Source organism: Dendrobates tinctorius, unplaced genomic scaffold (assembly GCF_039654945.1).
Source record: "Dendrobates tinctorius isolate UK_male_01 unplaced genomic scaffold, ASM3965494v1 ptg000129l, whole genome shotgun sequence".
Taxonomy (NCBI): domain Eukaryota; kingdom Metazoa; phylum Chordata; class Amphibia; order Anura; family Dendrobatidae; genus Dendrobates; species Dendrobates tinctorius.
Window position 1 is genome coordinate 10,643,387 of NW_027361797.1, and position 27,229 is coordinate 10,670,615.

The 27,229-nt window shown below is 40.8% G+C and overlaps 1 protein-coding gene across 3 annotated transcripts in view; it reads left to right on the forward strand.

Annotated features, from left to right (window-relative positions):
* The window catches only part of METTL22 (methyltransferase 22, Kin17 lysine), a 316,617-nt gene that overhangs the window by 65,556 nt on the left and 223,832 nt on the right, over nt 1–27,229 (forward strand). For all 3 annotated transcript variants that reach the window (XM_073542802.1, XM_073542803.1, XM_073542804.1), the window contains exon 3: nt 25,383–25,700. In XM_073542802.1, coding sequence (XP_073398903.1) covers nt 25,383–25,700 — 318 coding nt within the window. The remainder of the gene's footprint in view (nt 1–25,382; nt 25,701–27,229) is intronic.

Consider the following 27,229-nt stretch of genomic DNA (forward strand, 5'->3'; position numbering starts at 1 on the left):
CCTATAGGACATGACACAGATACCATCCTATATGTTAGGCCGGAGCTTCACTCAGACTTGTCATATTACTAATGATTGGCTTTACTTCTATACTGTACAATACACACTATATACTGTATACACACACTATATATACATACTATATATACACACTATATACTGTATACACTAATATATATATATACTATATACTGTATATACACTATACTGTATACACACTATATATACACACTACTGTATACACACACTATATATACATACTGTATACACACACTATATATACATACTATATATGCACACTATATACTGTATGCACACTATATACTGTATGCACACTATATACTGTATATATGCACATCTATATCTACTATTACCAGGAATATCTGCACTTACAGAACAATGTTCTCCATCATTTCCTCCTCCTCATCTATCTGCTTGGCTGTTTCCTCCCTATAGGACATGACACAGATACCATCCTATATGTTAGGCCGGAGCTTCACTCAGACTTGTCATATTACTAATGATTGGCTTTACTTCTATACTGTACAATACACACTATTCACTATATACTGTATACACACACTATATATACATACTGTATACACACACTATATACACACTTTATACTGTATACACACACTATATATACATACTGTATACACGAACTATATATACACACTATATACTGCATATACACACTATATATACACACTATATACACACACTATATATACACACTATATACTGTATACACACACTATATATACACACACTATATATACATACTGTATACACACACTATATACACACTATATACTGTATACACACACTATATATACACTATATACTGTACAATACACACTATGCACTATATACTGTATACACACACTATATATACACACTATATACTGTATACACACTATATATACATACTGTATACACACACTATATATACACACTTTATACTGTATACACACACTATATATACATACTGTATACACACACTATATATACACACTATATACTGCATATACACACACTATATATACACACTATATACTGCATATACACACACTATATATACACACTATATACACACCCTATATATACATACTGTATATACATACAATTCAAATTCAAAGAAGCTTTATTGGCAGGACTATATACACATTAGTTTTGCCAAAGCAAGTGTACAAAAGGGAATAGGGATAGGGACTGTAGGGATGTTGGGTAGGGGCTGTAGGGAAGGTGGATGGGGGCAGATCCAGGATGGGGCTATAGAAGTCCATGGCATAGGGAAGGTGGATGGGGGCAGATCCAGGGTGGGGGCCATAGAAGTCCATGGCATTGGGAAGGTGAATGGGAGGCATGGGGCAGATCCAGGGTGGGGGCCATAGAAGTCCATGGCATTGGGAAGGTGAATGGGAGGCATGGGGCAGATCCAGGGTGGGGGCCATAGAAGTCCATGGCATTGGGAAGGTGAATGGGAGGCATGGGGCAGATCCAGGGTGGGGCTATAGAGGTCCATGGCATATCATAGTTCTCTTTCTCGCAGTCTATGACATTCGCTCACATACTGCGCTGCTATCTCCACTGCTCTGTCTTCTTCCCCCAGCAGGATATATGTTTTCTCCGCCTCCTTCATGGTGATGAAATCCAGGAAGAGATGTGAGAGTCTCCTGAAGTGAGTGTCCCTCACTGCTGAGTATTTGGGGCAGTGTAGCAGGAAGTGGGTCTCATCCTCCAGGGCCTCCTGGTCACAGTGTTGGCACAGTCTTTCCTCCCTGGGCTTGTTGTAGCTCTGCCTGTGTCGGCCGGATTCGATGGCCAGACTGTGGGCACTGAGTCTATACCGGCTCAGGATCTTGCAGTCTCTGGGGTCCGGGAGTTTCTCCAGGTATGGGGCCAGTCTGTAGTCTCTCTGTAGACTCCGGTACATGGTCAGTTTCTGTGAGCTGATGATCTTGTTCTTCCAGTCACTTACGTACCTCTCCTGGCCTTCGTCTACCATCTTCCTGATTCCGGCTTTTGTCAGGTTGTTGTGATTGGTGTTCTGGTCAGGTTGGGTTTGGGTGAGCTGTTCCGAGGATCCTGGTTTTTCTGTTTCCCCTACATGTGTCAGGGCTTTTTGGTGATGGGAGCTTGGATTGCTCCTACGTAGGTGAGCCCGGAACGACAGTGCCCACTATATACTGTATACACACACTATATATGCACACTATATACTGTATACACTATATATATATATATTGTGGTGTAGTTACCACTATGTCAGCTAGGGGGCGCTGCGTGGGTGTCCCAGGACGGGTGTACAGGCACATTCAGTGTGGTAACAGGAGCAGGGTCCTAAATGACCATTATGGGTCTCAAGGTGGGTGGCCTTGGGATGCAGGCTCCAGGGTGTATTGATCAGCAGAGGTACTGCTGATCTTTCTGTTACACTGTGTCAGGGAAGCCTGTGTGTGTCTATACAACCTTTAGTGATGTCATAGTCATGTGATCACCTGTGGGTGTGGTTACAGGGCTATGTAATTGAGGTGTTTGGCACATGTGAGAGAGAGTGGAGGGAGTCTGTCAGAGTGTGGACAGACTTCCATGTGTCCAGGTGGGACACTACAGAGAGTGGTCTGTGTTCCAAGGAAGGAGAAGCCTTCCTGTGTCTGCGGCTGCAGATAGAGCGCTGCTCTGGACATTGCCCTGGCCTATGTATATTAGTTGTATATGGGGAGGACTACACCTCCCAGCATGTGCTGAGACTCTCGGTCCGAGTCTGAAGCCACGGACGTTTATGTTCTTTTGTGCCTAAGCTAGAGGCTATTTTGGTGATATGCTGAGTTATGGTTTATGGAGCAAATAAACCTCATGAACTTTGGGAAGAACCTGCCTCATGATTGTCTCCCGCTGCACCTGAGCGAGTCACATCCCTACAATATATATATACACAGTATATACTGTATATACACTATACTGTATACACACTATATATACATACTGTATACTGTATACACACACTATATATACATACTATATATGCACACTATATACTGTATACACACTATATACTGTATATATGCACATCTATATCTACTATTACCAGGAATATCTGCACTTACAGAACAATGTTCTCCATCATTTCCTCCTCCTCATCTATCTGCTTGGCTGTCTCCTCCCTATAGGACATGACACAGATACCATCCTATATGTTAGGCCGGAGCTTCACTCAGACTTGTCATATTACTAATGATTGGTTTTACTTCTATACTGTACAATACACACTATATACTGTATACACACACTATATATACATACTGTATACACACACTATATATACACACTATATACTGTATACACACACTATATATACACACTATATACTGTATACACACACTATATATACACACTATGCACTATATACTGTATATACACTATACTGTATACACACACTATATATACACTATATACTGTACAATACACACTATGCACTATATACTGTATACACACTATATATACACTATATACTGTACAATACACACTATGCACTATATACTGTATACACACACTATATACTGTATACACACACTATACATACTGTATACACACACTATATATACATACTGTACTGTATACACACACACTATATATACACACTGTATACACACACTATATATACACTATATACTGTACAATACACACTATGCACTATATACTGTATACACACACTATATATACACACTACTGTATACACACACTATACATACTGTATACACACACTATATATACACACTATATACTGTATACACACACTATACATACTGTATACACACACTATATATATACACACTGTATATATACACTATATACTGTACAATACACTATGCACTATATACTGTATACTCACACTATATATACACACTGTATACACACACTATATATACACACTATATACTGTACATTACACACTATGCACTATATACACACACTATATATACACACCATATACTGTATACACACACTATATATACACTATATACTGTACAATACACACTATATACTGTATACACACTATATATACACACTATATACTGTATACACACTATATATACACACTATATACTGTATACACACACTATATATATACACACCATATACTGTACAATACACACTATGCACTATATACTGTATACACACACTATATATACATACTGTACTGTATACACACACACTATATATACACACTGTATACACACACTATATATACACTATATACTGTACAATACACACTATGCACTATATACTGTATACACACACTATATATACAAACCATATACTGTACAATACACACTATATACTGTATACACGCTATATATACACAATATATACTGTATACACACACTATACATACTGTATACACACACTATATACATACTGTACTGTGTTCACACACTATATACACACTATATACTGTACAATACACACTGTGCACTATATACTGTATACACACTCTGCACTATATACTGTATACACACACTATATATACACCATATACTGTATACACACACTATATATACACTATATACTGTACAATACACACTATATACTGTATACACACTATATACACACACCATATACTGTATACACACACTATATATACACACTATATACTGTATACACACACTATATATACACTATATACTGTATAATAACACTATGCACTATATACTGTATACACACACTATATATACACACACTATATACTGTATACACACACTATATATACACACCATATACTGTATACACACACTATATATACACTATGTACTGTACAATACACACTATATACTGTACAATACACACTATATACTGTATACACACACTATATATACTGTACAATACACACTATGCACTATATACTGTATACACACACTATATATACACACTATATACTGTATACACACACTATATATACACTATGTACTGTACAATACACACTATATACTGTACAATACACACTATATACTGTATACACACACTATATATACTGTACAATACACACTATGCACTATATACTGTATACACACACTATATATACACACTATATACTGTATACACACACTATATATACACTATATACTGTACAATACACACTATGCACCATATACTGTATACACACACTATATATACACACTATATACTGTACAATACACACTATGCACTATATACTGTATACACACACTATATATACACTATATACTGTACAATACACACTATATACTGTATACACACTATATATACACACTATATACTGTATACACACTATATATACACACTATATACTGTATACACACACTATATATATACACACCATATACTGTACAATACACACTATGCACTATATACTGTATACACACACTATATATACATACTGTACTGTATACACACACACTATATATACACACTGTATACACACACTATATATACACTATATACTGTACAATACACACTATGCACTATATACTGTATACACACACTATATATAGAAACCATATACTGTACAATACACACTATATACTGTATACACGCTATATATACACAATATATACTGTATACACACACTATACATACTGTATACACACACTATATACATACTGTACTGTGTTCACACACTATATACACACTATATACTGTACAATACACACTGTGCACTATATACTGTATACACACACTGCACTATATACTGTATACACACACTATATATACACACCATATACTGTATACACACACTATATATACACTATATACTGTACAATACACACTATATACTGTATACACACTATATACACACACCATATACTGTATACACACTATATATACACACTATATACTGTATACACACACTATATATACACTATATACTGTATAATAACACTATGCACTATATACTGTATACACACACTATATATACACACACTATATACTGTATACACACACTATATATACACACCATATACTGTATACACACACTATATATACACTATGTACTGTACAATACACACTATATACTGTACAATACACACTATATACTGTATACACACACTATATATACTGTACAATACACACTATGCACTATATACTGTATACACACACTATATATACACACTATATACTGTATACACACACTATATATACACTATGTACTGTACAATACACACTATATACTGTACAATACACACTATATACTGTATACACACACTATATATACTGTACAATACACACTATGCACTATATACTGTATACACACACTATATATACACACTATATACTGTATACACACACTATATATACACTATATACTGTACAATACACACTATGCACCATATACTGTATACACACACTATATATACACACTATATACTGTACAATACACACTATGCACTATATACTGTATACACACACTATATATACACTATATACTGTATACACACACTATATATACATACTGTATACACACACTATACACACTGTATACACACACTATATATACACACTATATACTGTACAATACACACTATGCACCATATACTGTATACACACACTATATATACACTATGTACTGTACAATACACACTATATACTGTATACACACTATATATACACTATGTACTGTACAATACACACCATATACTGTATACACACTATATATACACACTATATACTGTACAATACACACTATGCACCATATACTGTATACACATACTATATATACACTATATACTGTACAATACACACTTTATATACACACTATATACTGTACAATACACACTTTATATACACACTATATACTGTACAATACACACTATGCACCATATACTGTATACACACAATATATACACACTGTATACTGTACAATACACACTATATACTGTATACACACACTATATATACACTATATACTGTATACACACACTATATATACACACTATATACTGTATACACACTATATATACACACTATATACTGTACAATACACACTATGCACTATATGCTGTATACATATACACACACTATATCTATACACTATATACTGTACAATATACACTATGCACTATATACTGTATACACACACTATATATACACTATATACTGTATACACACTATATATACACACTATATACTGTATACACACACTATATATACACACTATATACTGTACAATACACACTATGTACTGTATACACACACACTATATATACACTATATACTGTATACACACTATATATACACACTATATACTGTATACACACACTATATATACACACTATATACTGTACAATACACACTATGTACTGTATACACACACACTATATATACACTATATACTGTATACACACTATATATACACACTATATACTGTATACACACTATATATACACACTATATACTATACAATACACACTATGCACTATATGCTGTATACATATACACACACTATATATACACACTATATACTGTACAATACACACTATATACTGTATACACACACTATATATACACACTATATACTGTATACACACACTATATATACACACTATATACTGTACAATACACACTATGCACTATATGCTGTATACACACACTATATATACACACTATATACTGTATACACACACTATATATACACACTATATACTATACAATACACACTATGCACTATATGCTGTATACATATACACACACTATATATACACACTATATACTGTACAATACACACTATGCACTATATGCTGTATACATATACACACACTATATATACACACTATATACTGTACAATACACACTATGCACTATATGCTGTATACATATACACACACTATATACTAAAAACAAAAACTCCACAGAAAACTGACGGATGAATAAGTCTGTAAAACAAGTCAGAATGGAAGTAAATAAACCTCTATTGAAGTACTGTACATGGATGTGGGGGACATAAAGAGAAACGGGGCACATATAAATATAAAATTTTAATGTGATAGATAGAGAGATATATATATATCTCTATCTCTAAGAAAGTTGTATAGGGACTCAAGCGGCTGGAGAGGATTGACCAGTGTGACATACTGTGTCAGCTTTAGACCTGTTTCACACATCAGTCTTTTCTGTCAGTCTCAATCCGCCAAAATAGCGGAAAACGGATCCGCAGGCGGACTGACAGAAACGGGGGTCAGCGGATCGGCGGATGTACGGATCCGCCGATGTTAAAAAAATTTAAAGGAGCCGCACCTGGGGAAAAAGAAGAAAAAATTAATACCGGTGGATGTAGTGAGCGGGCATCTGCGGTGAGCGATCATCTCGCGGGATGTGGGTGAGAGCATGGAGATCGCGCAATGAGAGAAATGGGGCTGGAGATCGAGCGATGAGAGAGAGATTGATTTTCATCCAGCAGCCAGACAGAATTGCTGGTTAAAACAGAAAATAGCGGATCCGGAGAGAGAAAAAACGTTGCAGGGTCCGTCCGGTCAGGTCAGCGGACGCCAAAATATTGGCGGAGCCGCAAAAATGCCGATGCTACGGACGGCCATCAGTCAAAATCCGCCGATAATGAATGTCAATGGGGGAAAAAACGGATCCGCAAAGAAAAATGGCGGATCCGTTTTTTTCCAAAACGGCAGATTTTGACTGATGGTGACAAACGGATGTGTGAAACAGGCCTTAGGGTGTGTGCATATGCTGCGTATTCTGCTGCGGATCCGCAGCGGTTTTGGTTCTACAGTACCATTAAAATCAATGAAAAATGAAAACCGCAGTGCAGACAGAGCGGAATTTTCCGCGGTTTCAAAACCGCAGCATGTCAATTCTTTGTGCGGATTCCGCAGCGGTTTGGCACCTGCTCTATGACAGGGGAAACCCGCAGGGGAAACCACAGAAAAACTGCAGATAAACCGCAGGTCTTTTGACAAATCCGAGCGGAAAAATCCACAGGACAATCCGCAGCGTGTGCACACAGCCTTATAGTCTAGATATAAACATATGTGACTATATAATAGAAAGACAGAATAAATAAATGAATCCAAAGTGTGGCACAGAGTATAACTAATGATATAAAGATATAAGGTCAGAGTGAGGAGACTACAGCCATATTATATAGAGTAATGACAGTCGGCACAATTAGTACCGGCACAAGTGCAACATAATCCGAGCAAATAGCAGATCCACCGTGTGATGGTGGCACATAGGATCAGGGCCCCCATGTAATCCGCCCACCCCAGGGACCTCCTCACAGCAGCATGGCTCCCTATACACCTTTATATATATATATATATCTCTCTATCACTTTACCATTTCCCCAGTGATATAATACACCAAGACCCTCATGTTCAGATATATATATATTTTTGCCTAGCGCATTAGGTCAGTGTGGACATGTTGGAGCTGCAATCCGGGCTCTTTTTTCCGAATACTGCATCTTTTCTTTGGGGTTATTCTTCATGTTACCTGTTTTTTTTCTTTTTTCTGTTTAGGAAGGGGGGGTCTTATCACCACCGTATAACTGAGTACTATTAATATTCATTATTGTTACATACAGACGTATGAGCCTGACCTGAGGACTTGTCTCCGCTGTTACCAGCAAGTATCACTAGAAGACTCCTTGCCTCATGTTATGGGGTCTCCTGCTCGGTGTAAACTCGCCTGTATGGTCATGGGGGTCTGACTGCCAGTACTCCCACCACAGATCCTGATAGTGGAGGGTCCGTAGTGCTGGTCAGTGCCGCAGCCCCTCTATTATTCCTGGTAGCCCTGTGTTCTCAGCCATGTCTGTATTGGGGGCAGCGCTGCCTCCGTCACCTGCACGGAGCGGTGTTGTAGCCCCCTGTATATTCATTGAATCTTGCTGGTATCTGTGGTTCTCCCCAGTCCGATTCTCTGTAACTTATGGTACAGTGTAGCTAAGCCCCCAGTCAGTGACCGTCCACAGTGGGGGAGACCCTGTAAGAATATATACCATTGTGTCCTCTAGAACATTTGCTGGAATCAGCGCTATAAATCTGCGCACTTACAGAGTCAGCTGAATTTTCTCCAGGATCACCATCTTCTGTTTTATTTCTTCCTGTAGAAACTTGATGTTCTCCTCCCTATTGTACATGGGAAATAGATCATAGTGACATCTACAAATGCTAGTAATTATTAAGATGTTCCCAGGATTAGTGACCTGGACAAATGTGGGAAATTCCTCCCCTTCTCCCTCAATTTTTTTCTTTACCAACAGTTTTACATTTATTATATTTCACTGTGAAAGTGAATCTGTCAGCAGATGTTTTCCTATTTAATACGGGAGCTGCTTGATATAGGGTCAGAGACCCTGATTCCAGCAACATGTCACTTACTGGGCTGCTTGCTGTAGGTTCAATAAAATCAGTGTTTTATCAGCAGGAAATTATCACTAGAGGACTAGTTGTCACTTGTCATGTAGTCCTTGTGTTCTGTTTAACTCCATTCCCACCACTGATTACCAGCTTTCTGTCAAAGTACAATTTACCCGGAAAGCTTCCAATCAGTGGTGTGGGCGGGGTTAGACACAAAGCTGCCAATCAGTGGTGTGGGCGGGGTTAGACACAAAGCTGCCAATCAGTGGTATGGGCGGGGTTAGACACAAAGCTGCCAATCAGTGGTGTGGGCGGGGTTAGACACAAAGCTGCCAATCAGTGGTGTGGGCGGGGTTAGACACAAAGCTGCCAATCAGCGGTGTGGGTGGGGTTTTACAGGGCTCCGCATTCAGAGAACTAGAAGATCTGCAGCAGAGAAAACTGGGATTTTATTAAAACTGCAGCTAGCAGCCCAGTAAGTGACATATTGCTGCAATCGTTGCATTTAGATGGGGGAACAAAAACATGGTGATAGATTCCCTTTACTGCCAGGATCACACAACCATAAATTTATCCGAGAGAATCAGGTTGATTATTCTAATGACACTCTGATTAACCTCTGATCTGAATGTCAGTATGGTGTGATCCAACTCTTGGATGAGAGGAGATCACTATGAGGAGAAAAGAGAGCAAAATTTCTCCTTCTTTCTATTGTGAGAGTCCACGGAAATCGGACTGCACTCAGCTGTCATCCAAGTGCAGTCTGGTGTTTTCCACGCACCTATAGACTTGAATGGGTGAGTAGCATCTGATTTCAGAGTGAAATCGCTGCCTGCTGTGATATTTTTCACAGATTCTATCAGTGAAAAGAAAAAATTGGTCATGGTTATCAGCACTGCCCTTTGAATAACATTGGTTCGAGTGCTATCCAAATAAAAAATAAGATAGGACTTGTTTGATGTTTACGGCGCTGCAATCAAGTTCTAGATGGTAACGTTCTATCTGTCAGCAGCTACCAATACAGGGCATTTCTGTATGGTGATACCTAGAGATCTAGAAGATTATTGTCAGAAAGAAACCACGTGCTCCATCTTTTCTGTTTCACTTTTTAAATTTACAATAGATGATTGTTTATTCCAGGAATAATTAATTTAATTTACTGATAAATTTCTAACTATGTACCAGAAAGTGAATATTGTAAACACTGATAGCTAAAAAAAAAAATGACGATATTGCAGTTGTTTGGGATTTTGTCTTCTGCAGCCTCCATACATTCTAATACACTGCAGGCTGCTCAGTGCTGTTCACAGGGAAAACTTTCAGATGAGCTCTGTATACATATACCTGCAGAAAGCATATGGCATTTCTTTCTAAAGAAGCCATACTACAATAGTGGCTCATGTGTGTTTTCTCCTGGGACCCACTTAGTAAGTTAAAAAAGTCCTCTTATTGTATTATATAGCACAGTATACTTACAATTGCTCATTTTGCCCTTCTACCCAGCTAATTCTTCTGTTTTACATTAGGTCTATGGCATCATTTGATTTAAAACGGCCTATCTGAATCCTTCTAAGCTCTATGTAGAAACAGGAGGCAGGAGGTCAAATTTCCCTGCATAAGTCATGAGTCACTGCAAAAGTGTATGGCAGGGGAACTAGCGGAGCAACTGGGTCAGGAGTTGAAGGGGAGAATGAGTCATGCAGGGACAAGATGCTCCCTGTTTCTACATAGAGCAGAGAAAAGAGAATAACTGGGTAGAAAGGCAAATTGAGCAATTGTAAGTACACAGTGTTATATAATATGATGATTGCAGTATATTAAGAGGACAAGAACTTTGATGGGAGGACTGCATCTGTAAATAATAATTCCTGTACTGTTTGTATCCCATAAAATATCCTCTGGCATCTTTGAATGTATGATATGATGCATGACGGGTGCCCAATTCATGGCAGCTCTCTGTGTAGACAGGTTACATTGCATCATCTCTACCGGAATAACATGAATCCATTGTCAGAGATGAGAAAACATCTCTATCATTCTGGAACCTGTCAGGTTTGCTTTATTAGATTTATCACTTACATATTTGTGATGTCCTCAATCACTTCACTCCTCTGCATCATTAATTGCAGCAATCTGGTGTCTTCCCTATAGTACAAGGAGACATCAATGTGTATATTAGTAAGGGATACACTGGGACTTCTGGAACGCCTGTAACTGATTCAAACTATTAAAATGGACGTCCCAACGGAGTTCTCCCCTATCCAGAGCATAGTGAATAAGCTGCTGATTGCTGGGGTCCGTCCGCCGGACCCTCCAACGCTTAAACGGCCCCTGTAGGATGGAGCCGATGTGGCGCATGCGCACCACACAATATACGAGGAGAGGAAAGTCTCTTACCTGTGATTTCCATCTGCAGCTGAAACACAAACAACAGATTACAATGAGATTTACTCTAGTAGTTATTAACAGTCCTTCAGTTGCAGCAGACGACTTATTTTTAGGCCGTATTCACACCTAATTTTTCTCTCATCTGTACCAATCCAAAGCAACTAATTTTCGTTACTGCGCTGCTTCCAATTTTCATCTGTTTTTTTTTTATTGGTTCTTGTGTCCATTATTATCATCAGTATGTTATCCATTTTTTTCTTGTATGCAAAAAAAATTCTAAATCTGATGAAAGTTTCCCAAGTTTTTCCTCGTCGTCAGTCAGTGGGTGAGTGTGATCCACAAGTCACACCAAAGCTGAGGTTACTAGCTCCATAGAATATAAGGGCCAGTGATAAAGCAGACAGCACACCTGATAAATAACCAACCATGTGAATGAGCCCTTCCTTTACAACCTGATTGTACAGAGACTTACACAATATTGGATCTGATCTGGCATTCAGGTTTCGGCTATACGGTCCGGTAACTACTGGCATGCAGGGGTGTTGTATCCATAGCAGCAGACCACATGGCCATGAGTCCCAGGCTCTGTGCACCCATCACGCCAACCCTCATCACAATGTTACTATCAGCTTCCTGTTCCGCCATCACCCCAACCCTCATCACAGTGTTACTATCAGCTTCCAGTTCCCCCATCACCCCAACCCTCATCACAATGTTACTATCGGCTTCCTGATCCTCCATCACCCCAACCGTCATCATAATGTTACTATCAGCTTCCTGATCCCCCATCACCCCAACCTTCATCACAATGTTACTATCAGCTTCCTGTTCCCCCATCACCCCAACCCTCATCACAATGTTACTATCGGCTTCCTGATCCTCCATCACCCAATCCCTCATCACAATGTTACTATCAGCTTCCAGTTCCCCCATCACCCCAACCCTCATCACAATGTTACTATCGGCTTCCTGATCCTCCATCACCCCAACCCTCATCACAATGTTACTATCGGCTTCCTGTTCCTCCATCACCCCAACCCTCATCACAATGTTACTATCGGCTTCCTGATCCTCCATCACCCCAACCCTCATCACAATGTTACTATCAGCTTCCTGTTCCCCCATCACCCCAACCCTCATCACAATGTTACTATCGGCTTCCTGATCCTCCATCACCCCAACCCTCATCACAATGTTACTATCAGCTTCCTGTTCCCCCATCACCCCAACCCTCATCACAATGTTACTATCGGCTTCCTGATCCTCCATCACCCCAACCCTCATCACAATGTTACTATCAGCTTCCTGTTCCCCCATCACCCCAACCCTCATCACAATGTTACTATCAGCTTCCTGTTCCCCCATCACCCCAACCCTCATCACAATGTTACTATCAGTGCTGGGGGACATGGCTGGGTACAAATACATGTGAAAATGTCACTACTTACATGTGATGTCGCTGTCTGCAGGCTGTAATAGTAAAACAGAGAAGTGTAAAAAGTTAATGAAATATTTCATCTTCTTACATAGTACTGTACATCACTTACTCATAGACTTCCATTACACTGTAAAATGATCGGGCTGTTAAATTATCGCACAAGATAGATTTATTAATACTAGCTCAAACTATGAGCTGAGTGTTAGTCCGTGCCCCATGCAGCATCCATACAGTCCATAAACAGCACGCCTGGCATGTGGCCTGGCATCTGCTGGCAGCTCTGGGTGGCATCTGCTGGCAGCTCTGGGTGGCATCTGCTGGCAGCTCTGGGTGGCATCTGCTGACAGCTCTGGGTGGCATCTGCTGGCAGCTCTGGGTGGCATCTGCTGGCAGCTCTGGGTGGCATCTGCTGACAGCTCTGGGTGGCATCTGCTGGCAGCTCTGGGTGGCATCTGCTGGCAGCTCTGGGTGGCATTTGCTGGCAGCTCTGTGGCATCTGCTGACAGCTCTGGGTGGCATCTGCTGACAGCTCTGGGTGGCATCTGCTGGCAGCTCTGCGGCATCTGACCTTATTTCCCACTTCCTCAGGTCTAGGATATGTGGAATATATCTATGAATCAGTTGTGTTTTGTGAATCTCTGAAGCTTCAATGATTTTTCCATATTTCTTTGTGTTAACAAATGGGGGCAAGCTGGCATCGCTGCATCTGCCCTAATGTCACACAGTGGGGGGGTATTCCGAGGGGGGACTACATATATATATATATTTAACCCTTTACTGCCCCATGACAGATATATTCGTCATGCAGTGTGTCGGGGGCTTTGGAAGGGCAGCCTCATCTAAAGGACGACTCTCCACTGCCGTGTTATCAGATGTGAATCTCTCCTGATGAACCCGTCCATGGGGGAAACGCGTCGAGAGTCTGTTCATCTCATCTGAGAGTCCAGACCATTGTGGTCTTCAGCCGCCTATGTGGAACACCACATGTACACAGATAAGTACAGCTGTACCCTCAGGACATTTTGTCCTTCTAATGTTCTCCATTATGATTTTCATCTTTATTCACTAATGTGGTACCCTGGTGGGCATATTTCTTGTTGGAATCTCTATCTATATTGTTCTTCTGAGAGTTTGCTGTTCCCTATTAGCCCCATGTGTTATCTTTATATATATATGATGCTTCACTAGGATTGAGATGCTAATAGTCTTTGTCCCTAACTCTTATTAGTGGATTAGTGGCTACTTTATTTATAGGAGTCCACTTATTAGAATGTATGTGCCATAAGTGGCTGTGTGCAGTAGTTTGGACTATCTCCTTTCCGTATATATATATTTATATTTCTTGTTGATGCGTATTATGCATGCTCAATATTTGCTTTCACCCATGATAAAACAGTGTATACAGGCCATCGGGCCCTCTGTTTCTGACTAATGTCTTTATAGGGTGAGATGGGAGGAACAGCCGTCGGATGGGCGGGGGGCGCCATTCTCGTTATCTTAGGGTGCCAACCTCCGCATCAGATAGTTGTGTATCCAGGGTCAGATCGCTCGTTTCTGCACACCGGCTGAGCACGATTATATCACTGCCATTGTGCGGTTGTTTAGGGATTAGTTACTCAGTGGTGACCCTGGTTGCCGGGGCTTTTTTTGAGGTATCGAGTCTCATGGGTTAATCTCTGCGTGTTTTTCCATTTTTTAAGCAGAGGTGGATATTAGCCAGATATACTTCACACCGGCAATATCATTAGCCTAGAGGGTTAAAATTGTTATATACTCTATTTCCTTACCCCAGGACTTGTTGTAGCCCTTTGTTATATACCTTTTATGCGCCCTGGCATTACTATTCAGGGGGTATGAAGACTTCTTCCTATAGCATTATACTTGTTAAAAGTTATATTTTAGATAAGGTTTTTCTTTAGTAAGCTGCTGTTTTCACCCTTGTTACATATTAAACCGTGTAAGACTACTTTGGAGGGGTCTCAGAAGCAAAGCCGACCCCACCATGGGCAGATGTGGGCTGTATTATACTGACGCCATCTGCTGGTGACCTATTTAATGGCGCTTTCAGTTGCTGGCAGAGGCATGTAAGCATGATCCCAGGAGGCGGTTATGACAGTTGGGGGCCGGAGAAACCCCCCGTGTCCGCCATGTCATCTCTCCTGTGACGTTCACCATGCAAATAACAAGCCCTCACACAGCTCCAGCGGCAAAAAAGAAAAATGTTACAGGTATTTAAAAATGGCAACTTAAGATGATTTTTGGGTTTTTTTTTCACCATGAAAATGCAAGTTTGGTGTCACCATAATCGTAGCGACCTGATTGGCCCAGACATTTGGCCGAGCATAAATAACGGCGATCAGACGACAGAAATTCCTTATTATACCCGTATAGACGGCATTACAGTCACTATCCTGATTACAGCACTTATGTCGGACTTACATGAATCGCTCTCTGATTTTTGCTCGTCATTTTCAAATAAAAATTAGCGCAAAATCCTGAATGGGGAAATAGAGAAGTTTCCTTATAAACCGTCTGATCGTAAATACCAGTGTTATCAATAGTAAATATCGCCATAACGAGCTGAGTAACAAATCTAAGGTTTTCTCATTACTAATATATGGGATATGGGAATTGGGCAGTAGAGGAAGCTTGTCATAAGGAGTCAGAGACTTCTATATAGAGGAAATGGGGGATAATAAGGAGAGAAGAAGAGCAGAAGACACGCATACTCACTCTCAGCTCCAACCATAACCCTCAAAGAACCTTCATGATGTCATAAGAGGTGACCATAGCGCCGATCCTGTGATGTCACTGCATTCTATAAGATGCCCTACAGCCAATGAGAGCCAAGCTAATCCTGTGTAATAAAGTCTATGGAGGATTTATAAATGTATATAATCTGATAGAGCAAATTGTTACAAATGGTAGAAACACCACACGCACACATCCATGATCATATGTACGCAGAAGCGTCTTATAATACAATAGTTTTCTTATGATACATATAGCAATGGCTGAAAGTGTTGGCACCCTTGAAATTGTTCTGGAAAATGAAGTACCTCTCCCACAAAATTATCGCAAATCCTTAAGGATAAAGTTATTCTCGGGCTTACTGTGCGCTGCTTGACCAGAATAAAATCACCACAATATGAACAATTTGTCCATTTATTTCCCTACGCGTTTCAAAGTGTGAACCACTTCGTCTTCAGGGGTTGATGTCAACCCCTGAAGACAAAGTGGTTCACACTTTGAAACGCGTAGGGAAATAAATGGACAAATTGTTCATATTGTGGTGATTTTATTCCGGTCAAGCAGCGCACAGTAAGCCCGAGAATAACTTTATCCTTAAGGATTTGCATTGGAGGTCACGAAGTGGACCTTCGGGCGTGCAGCAAGCTGACGGCGAGTCTATATGCTTATACCTCTCCTGGAAAGGGTGAGTAGACTTTTTTCACATCTATTTCATTTATAACCAGATAAGACCCTATTGCGCTCTTTTGTTTCCTAGTTTTATTATAAACAAAATTATCGCAATCATACATGTTTTGTTATATACATGTTTATTGTCTTTGTGCGTATTGTAACCACACAAAAAAGGTGGAAAAGGGGCAAGTTGAACATATCTACAGTCATATGTTAAAGTTTGGGCACCCCTATTAATGTTAACCTTTTTTCTTTATAACAATTTTGGTTTTTGCAACAGCTATTTCAGTTTCATATATCTAATAACTGATGGAGGCAGTTATATTTCTGGATTCAAATGAGGTTTATTGTACTAACAGAAAATGTGCAATCTGCATTTAAACAAAATTTGACCGGTGCAAAAGTATGCGCACCTCAACATAAAAGTGACATTAATATTTCATAGATCCTCCTTTTGCAAATATAACAGACTCTAGTCGCTTCCTGTAGCTATTAATGAGTTCCTGGATCCTGGATGAAGGTATTTGTGACCATTCCTGTTTACAAAACAATTCCAGTTCAGTTAAGTTTGATGGTCGCCGAGCATGGACAGCCCGCTTCAAATCATCCCACAGATGTTCAATGATATTCAGGTCAGGGGACTGGGATGGCCATTCCAGAACATTGTAATTGTTCCTCTGCATGAATGCCTGAGTAGATTTGGAGCGGTGTTTTGGATCATTGTCTTGCTGAAATATCCATCCCCTGAGTAACTTCAACTTCATCACTGATTCTTGCACATTATTGTCAAGAATCTGCTGATACTGAGTTGAATCAATGCGACCCTCAACTTTAACAAGATTCCCGGTGCTGGCGTTGGCTACACAGCCCCAAAGCATGATGGAACCTCCACCAAATTTTACTGTGGGTAGCAAGTGTTTTTCTTGGAATGCTGTGTTTTTTAGCCTCCATGCATAACGCCTTTTTGTATGACCAAACAACTCAATCTTTGTTTCATCAGTCCACAGGACCTTCTTCCAAAATGTAACTGGCTTGTCCAAATGTGCTTTTGCATACCTCAGGCAACTCTGTTTGTGGCGTGCTTGCAGAAACGGCTTCTTTCGCATCACTCTCCCATACAGCTTCTCCTTGTGTAAAGTGCGCTGTATTGTTGACCGATGCACAGTGACACCATCTGCAGCAAGATGATGCTGCAGGTCTTTGGAGGTGGTCTGTGGATTGTCCTTGACAGTTCTCACCATTCTTCTTCTCTGCCTTTCTGATATTTTTCTTGGCCTGCCACTTCTGGGCTTAACAAGAACTGTACCTGTGTTCTTCCATTTCCTTACTATGTTCCTCACAGTGGAAACTGACAGGTTAAATCTCTGAGACAACTTTTTGTATCCTTCCCCTGAAAAGCTATGTTGAATAATCTTTGTTTTCAGATCATTTGAGAGTTGTTTTGAGGAGCCCATGATGCCACTCATGATAGGAGAATCAAATAGGAGAACTACTTACAAGTGGCCACCTTAAATACCTTTTCTCATGATTTGATACACCTGGCTATGAAGTTCAAAGCTCAATGAGGTTACAAAACCAATTTAGTGCTTCAGGAAGTCAGTAAAAAGTTGTTAGGAGTGTTCAAATCAAGAAAATGATTAGGTGTGCCCTTATTTTTGCACCGGTCAAATTTTGTTTAAATGCAGATTGCACATTTTCTGTTAGTACAATAAACCTCATTTGAATCCAGAAATATAACTGAGTCCATCAGTTATTAGATATATGAAACTGAAATAGCTGTTGCAAAAACCAAAATTGTTATAAAGAAAAAAGGTTATCATTAATAGGGGTGCCCAAACTTTAACATATGACTGTATCTATTACCATCAAGAAGCTTAAGAAGCTTCTTACAACTTTCACCTGGAATTTTGGATCATTCTTCTTATGTAAACTACGCCAGGTCTCTCAACTACTCCAGGTCTCTCATATTTGAAGGCTACCTTCTCCCAACAGCCGTTTTAAGGTCTATCCACAGGTTTTCAATGGGATTTAAATCCAGACTTCTTGCTTGCCACTTCAGAACTCTCCATCGCTTTTGTTTCATCCATTTATGGGTGTCTTGACGTATGTTTTGGGGTCTTGTCCTTCCGAAAGACCCATAACCTGGGACACAAACCCAGCTTTCTGACGCTGGACACTACATTGTGATACAAAATCCTTTGGTAATTTTAAAATTTCATGAGGCCTGGCACACAGTCAAGGCACCCATTGCCAGAGCCAGAAAAAACAATCCCAAAACATATTTGAACCTCCACCATATTTGACTATAGGCTTCTTTGAATGCCTCATACCATTTTTGGTAAAAAATAGAATGATGTGATTTACCAAAAACCTCTATTTTCATATCATCTGTCATAACTCACTTTCAAAGAAAGATTTTGGCTTACTCACATACATTTTGGCAAACTACAGTCTAGCTTTTTTATGTCTCTGTGTCAGCCATATGTGTCTCCTGCCATACCGTTTTATTTCATTCATACTGTATGTCGACAGACACTTATGCACTCTGAGTCTGTAGGACAGCTTGAATTTGTTTCGAACTTGATTGGGGCATGAGAATGAGTGCTGGAAGAGTTATAGGCAACTGTTGTTTGGGTTGTACGCTTGATGATTCCTTATCTCGCTCTATTATGCTTTCTTCCCCTTCCAGCACACCCTGGTGGATTCATCTGTTATATGTGAGTGAATGTTTTGTGTATGTGGATTTTTTAGTTACTCCTTGTCTTTGTTGTCCTGTTTGTTGGGTTGGTGTACTGCTGTGCACAGTAGCACCCCTCTTCCCTGAGTGAGGGAAGGTGACAGACAAAAGTCTAACTTATGAGATAAGGCACAGGTGGAGGCCTCTGCGTCTTTCCATCTTAAGGATCCTGGGGAACAGGGCGAGCTACGGCGCTCCCTAGCCAACAATTTAATCTGGCCCATATGTGCTCCATCCTGGTCCCCATATGTCCCTAATCTTGGTCCTCATATGTGCTCCATCCTGGTCCTCATATGTGCTCCATACTGGTCCTCATATGTGCTCCATCCTGGTCCTCATATATGCTCCATCCTGGTCCTCATATGTGCTCCGTCCTGGTCCTCATATGTGCTCCGTCCTGGTCCTCATATGTGCTCCGTCCTGGTCCCCATATGTGCTCCGTCCTGGTCCCCATATGTGCTCCGTCCTGGTCCCCATATGTGCTCCGTCCTGGTCCCCATATGTGCTCCGTCCTGGTCCCCATATGTGCTCCGCCCTGGTCCCCATATGTGCTCCGCCCTGGTCCTCATGTGTCTCCCATTCTGATCCCCTATATCTCCAATCCTGGTCCACAAAATTTCTCCCATCCTGCTCCCCATTTGTCCCCATCCCGGTCTCCCATATACCTCCCATCCAGATTCTCATGTGTCTCCAATATTTCCACACTTTTGTAGTTAAAATAAAAAAAACTTTCTTCTCATCTGTCTAGTGGCATCCTCTTCCAGCTCCAAATGCGGTGTGGACGGTCTAACACGTGAGAGTGACGTCACATGTCGGCGATGTGAATGCCTACGTCAGCTGCCGGCCCCTGATTGGCTGGTGGTTGTTAAAGGGGATAACTGGGACTTTAAAAAAAAAGTCCCTTAGCTCTAACAGCCAGGTAGTTGCTACCTACCTGTCTGTTGTCCCTGATGTCATTCTCTGTCGGCACAGAGCAGTCACAGACTTCCGCTGATATCACGTGAGCAGCGCACATTCAGTTAAAATAGGGGACACACAGAACCGGATTGGGGTGCCCCCTGAACCGGACAGAACGTTATGCCGTGAAAATAAAAAAAATCATGTTTTTCCCAGATAAATCTTTTTTTAGCTCCAAATTTAGTATTTTCACAAGGGCAAAAGGAGAAAACGGACCTCAAAGTTTGCTGTGCAATTTCTCTTGAGTTCAGTGATACTCCACTCCATATGTTGTCGAAAACTAATTTTGAGGCTCAGTGCAAAGCTCAGAAGGGCAGTAGCGCCATATTACAGTTCAGATTTTGCTGCAATGGTTTAATGGTGCCATGTTACATTGACAGAGCCCCTGAGGTGGTCTGCAGAATCCCCTCATAAGTGACCTAGTTTTACCAATTAAGCCTCTCAATCAATTCATCTAGGGGTGTAGTGATCATATTGATATCACAGGTGTGTCACAGAATTTTATACCATTGGGCAGTGAAGAAAAAAGACTACTTTGCGGATTCCATATAAAGAGCCCCTAAGTGCTAGAAAAGCACAACCCCCCCTCAAGTGACCCTATTTTGGAAATTATAACCCTTTGGAAATTCATCTACAACTGTAATGACCATTTTGACTCCATGGGCTTTTTCCAGAAACAGGCAGCAGTGGATGTTGCTGAGTGAAAATTGCAAATTGCCTTTGTAGTGACCAGTACGCTGTAGTGACCAGTACATTATGCCCAGCTCATGCTTCTGGAGACACGTACCTGTAAGTTAGGCGGACTCTCATCACTACAGAAATGACAAATATGTGGGTCTTAAATGTGGTTTAGACATATGGGGGCTCAGAATGGAGAAGGTGGGCATTTGGATTGGGAGCAGAGAATTTGCTGAATTTCTTTTGGCCGCTGAGGAGCCATTTCGCTTTTCCAGAGCCTTTGAGCTGCCAGTAACATTGAAGCCCCCTATATTTCTGTTAACAGATGACGGACCTGAGTGGGGACTTGCTTTTTTGTGGATTGAGTTTAAGCTTTTATTGGGAACATTTTACATAATGTTTGTGATCACATTTATCCGGTGCTCTACGCTGACCACCTAGTAACATAGTTAGCAAGGCCGAAAAAAGACATTTGTGCATCCAGTTCAGCCTATATTCCATCAGAATAAATCCCCAGATCTACATCCTTCTAAAGAACCTAATAACAGTAAGATACAGTATTGTTATGCTCCAGGAAGACATCCAGGCCTCTCTTGAACCCCTCGACTGAGTTCGCCATCACCACCTCCTCAGGCAAGGAATTCCAGATTCTCACTTCCTTACCAGTAAAGAATCCTCTTCTATTTTGGTGGAAAAACCTTTTCTCCTCCAGATGCAGAGAATGCCCCCTTGTGACCGTCACCTTCCTTGGTATAAACAGATCCTCGGAGAGATATTTGTATTGTCCCCTTATATACTTATACATGGTTATTAGATCGCCCCTCAGTCGTCTTTTTTCTAGACTAAATAATCCTAATTTTGCTAATCTCTCTGGGTATTATAGTTTCCTCATCCCCTTTATTAATTTTGTTGCCCTCCTTTGTACTCGCTCTAGTTCCATTATATCTTTCCTGAGCACCGGTGCCCAAAACTGTACACCGTACTCCATGTGCGGTCTAACCAGGGATTTGTACAGAGGCAGTATAATGCTCTCATCTTGTGTATTCAGACCTCTTTTAATGCACCCTATGGTCCTGTTTGCCTTGGCAGCCGCTGCCTGGCACTGGCTGCTCCAGGTAAGTTTATCATTAACTCGGATCCCCAAGTCCTTTTCCATGACAGATTTACCCAGTGGTTTACCGTTCAGTGTGTAAAGGTGATATTGATTCCTTCTTCCCATGTGTATAACCTTACATCTGGGTTTCCATCTAAACCCCCCCGAGAGATCCAATCACTATAATGAGGCAGCAGAGTTACTCTGGTCTCCGTCTGGCCTCTGTTCAGTGGTGTCCTTTTCAGAAGCCCACAAAACCGTTGCCTAATAAGACAGACACTGCCGGATCACAGGTCAGACGAGTCCACAGTGCCTCCATTTGCCTCATTATAGGGAATTTTCTGCCAGGGGTTCTGTCTGGATCACATATTTCAGAGATTTACTCAGACACCCCGATGTAAAGCGACTTTATTCTTCAGGTCTGTGCAATTATAGCGATACCAGATTTATATCGGATTTTATGTTTGGCAGCTGTCACACACTAATAGACACTTTTTATTGCGAAAACTAGTTTTTGCATCACCACATTTTGAGAGCTATAATTTTTCCATATTTTGGCCCACAGAGTCATGTGAGGTCTTGTTTTTTGTGGGACGAGCTGACATTTTTATTGGTACAATTTTAGGGCACATGACATTTTTTGATCGCTTTCTATTCTGATTTTTGGGAGACAAAATAAGCAAAAACCAGCAATTCATGAATTTCTTTGGGGGGGGGGCGTTTATACCATTCCACATGTGGTAAAATTGATTAAGCAGTTTTATTCTTTGGGTCAGTACGATTACAGCTATACCTCACTTATATAGCTTTTTTATGTTTTGGCACTTTTACACAATAACAACTATTTTATAAAGAAATATATTTTTTCATCGCTTTATTCTGACAGCTATGACTTTTTATTTTTCTGCTGATGGTGCTGTATAGGGGCTTGTTTTTTTGCGGGAGAAGATGATGTTTTCAGCGGTACCACTTTTATTTACATACATGTTTTTGATTGCGTTTTATTGTACTTTTTATTGGCGGTATGATGATACAGCATTGTTTTTTGCCAATTTTTTATTTTGTTTTTTTGTGGTGTTCACTGAAGGGGTTCACTAATGGGACAGTCTTATAGAGTGGGTCGTAACTTATGCGGCGATACCAAATATGTGTACTTTTATTGTTTTTTTAATTTACATAAATGTATTTATTGGAAAATATTTTTCTTTTTCCTTTTATAAAGGATTTTTAAAAAAATATTTTTACACTTTGAAATTTTTTTTTTACTTTTCCACATTGTCCCACTATGTGACATCACTGTATTACATCAGATCGCTGATCTGATGTTCTGCACAGCAGAGTGTCAGATCAGGATCTGACAAGCAGGAAAGGAAGCATGTCGGCGCCTGCTCTCAGTAGGCGCTCACAAGCCACGTTCCCTGCAGGACCCGGAAGGACCCCGCAGCCATCTTTTATCCTGGGTTCTCCATGGAGACTATCAGGACAACGCAATCGCATCGCGTTGTCATGATGGAAACGCGCAGGGAGCCCCGTCCCTGTGCGTTGCCCCTCTATGTCGCTGTCACTACTGACAGCGCCATCAGAGGGGCTAAATGCCTGTGATCAGTGCTGGCACCAATTGTGGGCATTGCTGCGGGGTGTCAGCTGTCACATACAGCTGACACCCTCACCCGATCGCTGCAGCACTCAGCGTGAGGCTGTGCGATCGGTGCACTGTACATATACATCTCTTTGCGGGAACACAGCTCAAGCAGAGCAGTATATGTACGGTGCATGTTGGGAAGGGGTTAAATGAGCATTGACCCAGAGAAGATGGCAACGTTTCTGGATTGTGTTGATACATTGGGTGAAACTACTATCAAACAAGTCACCAATTTTCTGAGTAAATATATTTCTAAAGGTACTATTGACATGAAATTCTCCCCAGTTGTAGGTCACAACTCATTCAATCCACCTAGGCAAATAATTCAAACCATAGATGGCCATAAATTATTTGTAATAATGAGAAATGACGCAGGGAAAAAGTATTGCATACGCTTACTGAAATGTATTTAATACTTTGTACAAAGGTCTTTGTTTGTGGTGACTGCTTCAAAATGCCTCCTGTATGGAGAAACTAGTTGCATGCATTGCTCAGATCTCGTTTTGGCCCATTCTTCCACACAAACATTCTTTAAATCCTGAAGGTTCTGTGGGCTCGTCCAATGACCTCTGAGCATATATCAGCTGACAGGTTCCCTTTCAGTTTCTGTTTGTTTGGCCTCCACTAAAAATTTTATTTCAGTGTTTTATTATTTTTTCTTTTTTCAGTTTTCCAAACACAATTTAAGATTCTACGGAAAAACAATATATTAGAAACTGCAGGTGATAAGGAAGAAAACAGCATCTATGATGTAAATGAATCATTGCTCTCTAGAAAAGAAACTCCACGCGATGTGCAGGAATTAGAAGCTCTGCTTGATGATGATGGAGATTTGGAAGTCCAGAGAAGACCACCATCTGCTTCTGACAGACCTGAATCCCCAGATTGTATCCGTGATGTTGTGTGTCCAACAATTCTTACAATAGGAAGTGACGAAAACTACGAGGAAGAGGCTCCATGTAATGATGAAGATGTCATTAAAATAGGTAGGTGTAGATTGTACATCTACATTGTGTCCTTTGTAACACCTACCATATTTTATGTAGATGGTATTATCCAGTTTACGAAACCACTTCTTTTCACCATATTAGGAAATTCTTATAGCAGGAGGGTCCTCTATTCACGATCCTCGCCTCTTGGCCAACGTGAAGACCAGATAGAAAGACCTCATTCTCTGGAGAACCCTTAAGGCCCTTTTACATTTAGCGATGCACCAGCGATCCGACCAGAGATCCAACCCGGTCAGGATCACTGGTGCATCGCTAAATGATCGCTAGTGAGCTGTCACACAGGCAGACCTCACAGCGATGCAGCAGCGACGCAGCGCACGATACTCACCTTTCACACACAGCGATCCTGGCGTCCTCCCGCCCGCGTCCACGCGTCGCTCGTGGTCACAGCAGGAAGCCCAGTAGGAAGCTGACGACGAGAAATGGAGCCGGACATTCTCGCGCGATCAGCGATGGACAGCGGGGGAGCCGGTCGGAGGTAAGTATCACACATAGTGATATCGCTAGTGATATCGCTATAACGTCACAAAATCGGTGACGTTATAGCGATATCGCTAGCGATATCGCTATGTGTAAAACCCCCTATACTGTCCAGATTATTTGCATGGGAACTGTGTAAAGCTTATGATAATTCTTCTTGTAGTGACACTGGAGGAAAGCTGGACACCTACTGCTCGGTTTCCCTACATATGACAGCTGAGTTTAGGGAGTCTCATCAAGTGGCACTTTTTAATCTGTATATTGGCAAGAGACCCCCTTTTAAAAGGAACCTATCAGCTGTTTTGGCCGCTATAACTATGCAGCCACCGCCTTTCAGGGCCTATCTACAGCATTCTATAATGCTGTAGATAAGCCCTCGATCCAACCTGCAAGATAAGAAAAATAAGTTTTATTATACTCACCCGGGGGGGGCGGTCTGTTCCGATGGATGTCGCAGGTCCGAGTCCGGCGCCTCCCATCTTCTTGCGCCTCCGCCATTCTGCTTGCTTCATCGCTCCCGGCCTCTCTGACCTTTCCTGGAAATGTAAAATAGCTGAACTGAGCTTACCACATTTGCGATCTTTAGTCAATTGCAAGGAATATTTTCAGCCTATATGGGTTTGAAAAAGTTAATCAGCCACATAAGGGCCAAGATTGGCTAAGGCTTTATATTTTTTAATCTTCTCTTGCTTTCTTCCGCCCCTTGTCGTTCTCCTACTGGACCATGATGAGTAAAGTATGGAGGCTGGCAATGATGCCCAGGAAGCTCTGATTATCTAAGGCAGGACTAGTCTGGGGAAAGCTAAGCCCTACCGGATTGGTCCTTGCTCATGAACGTATGGAAGAGTCAGATGTCCGTATAACTGGGACGGGGATCGCAATGCAATGCTCGGGCTGGCTGTCTGCTCTCCCGACCAAGTGTAGAAAGAACACCGTGAGCACAACTCAAGATGGTGCTAAGGTTAGGTTCCCAAACCGTTAAAGCAACAAATATGAACCTAGCACTCAACTTAAAGGTATTTGCA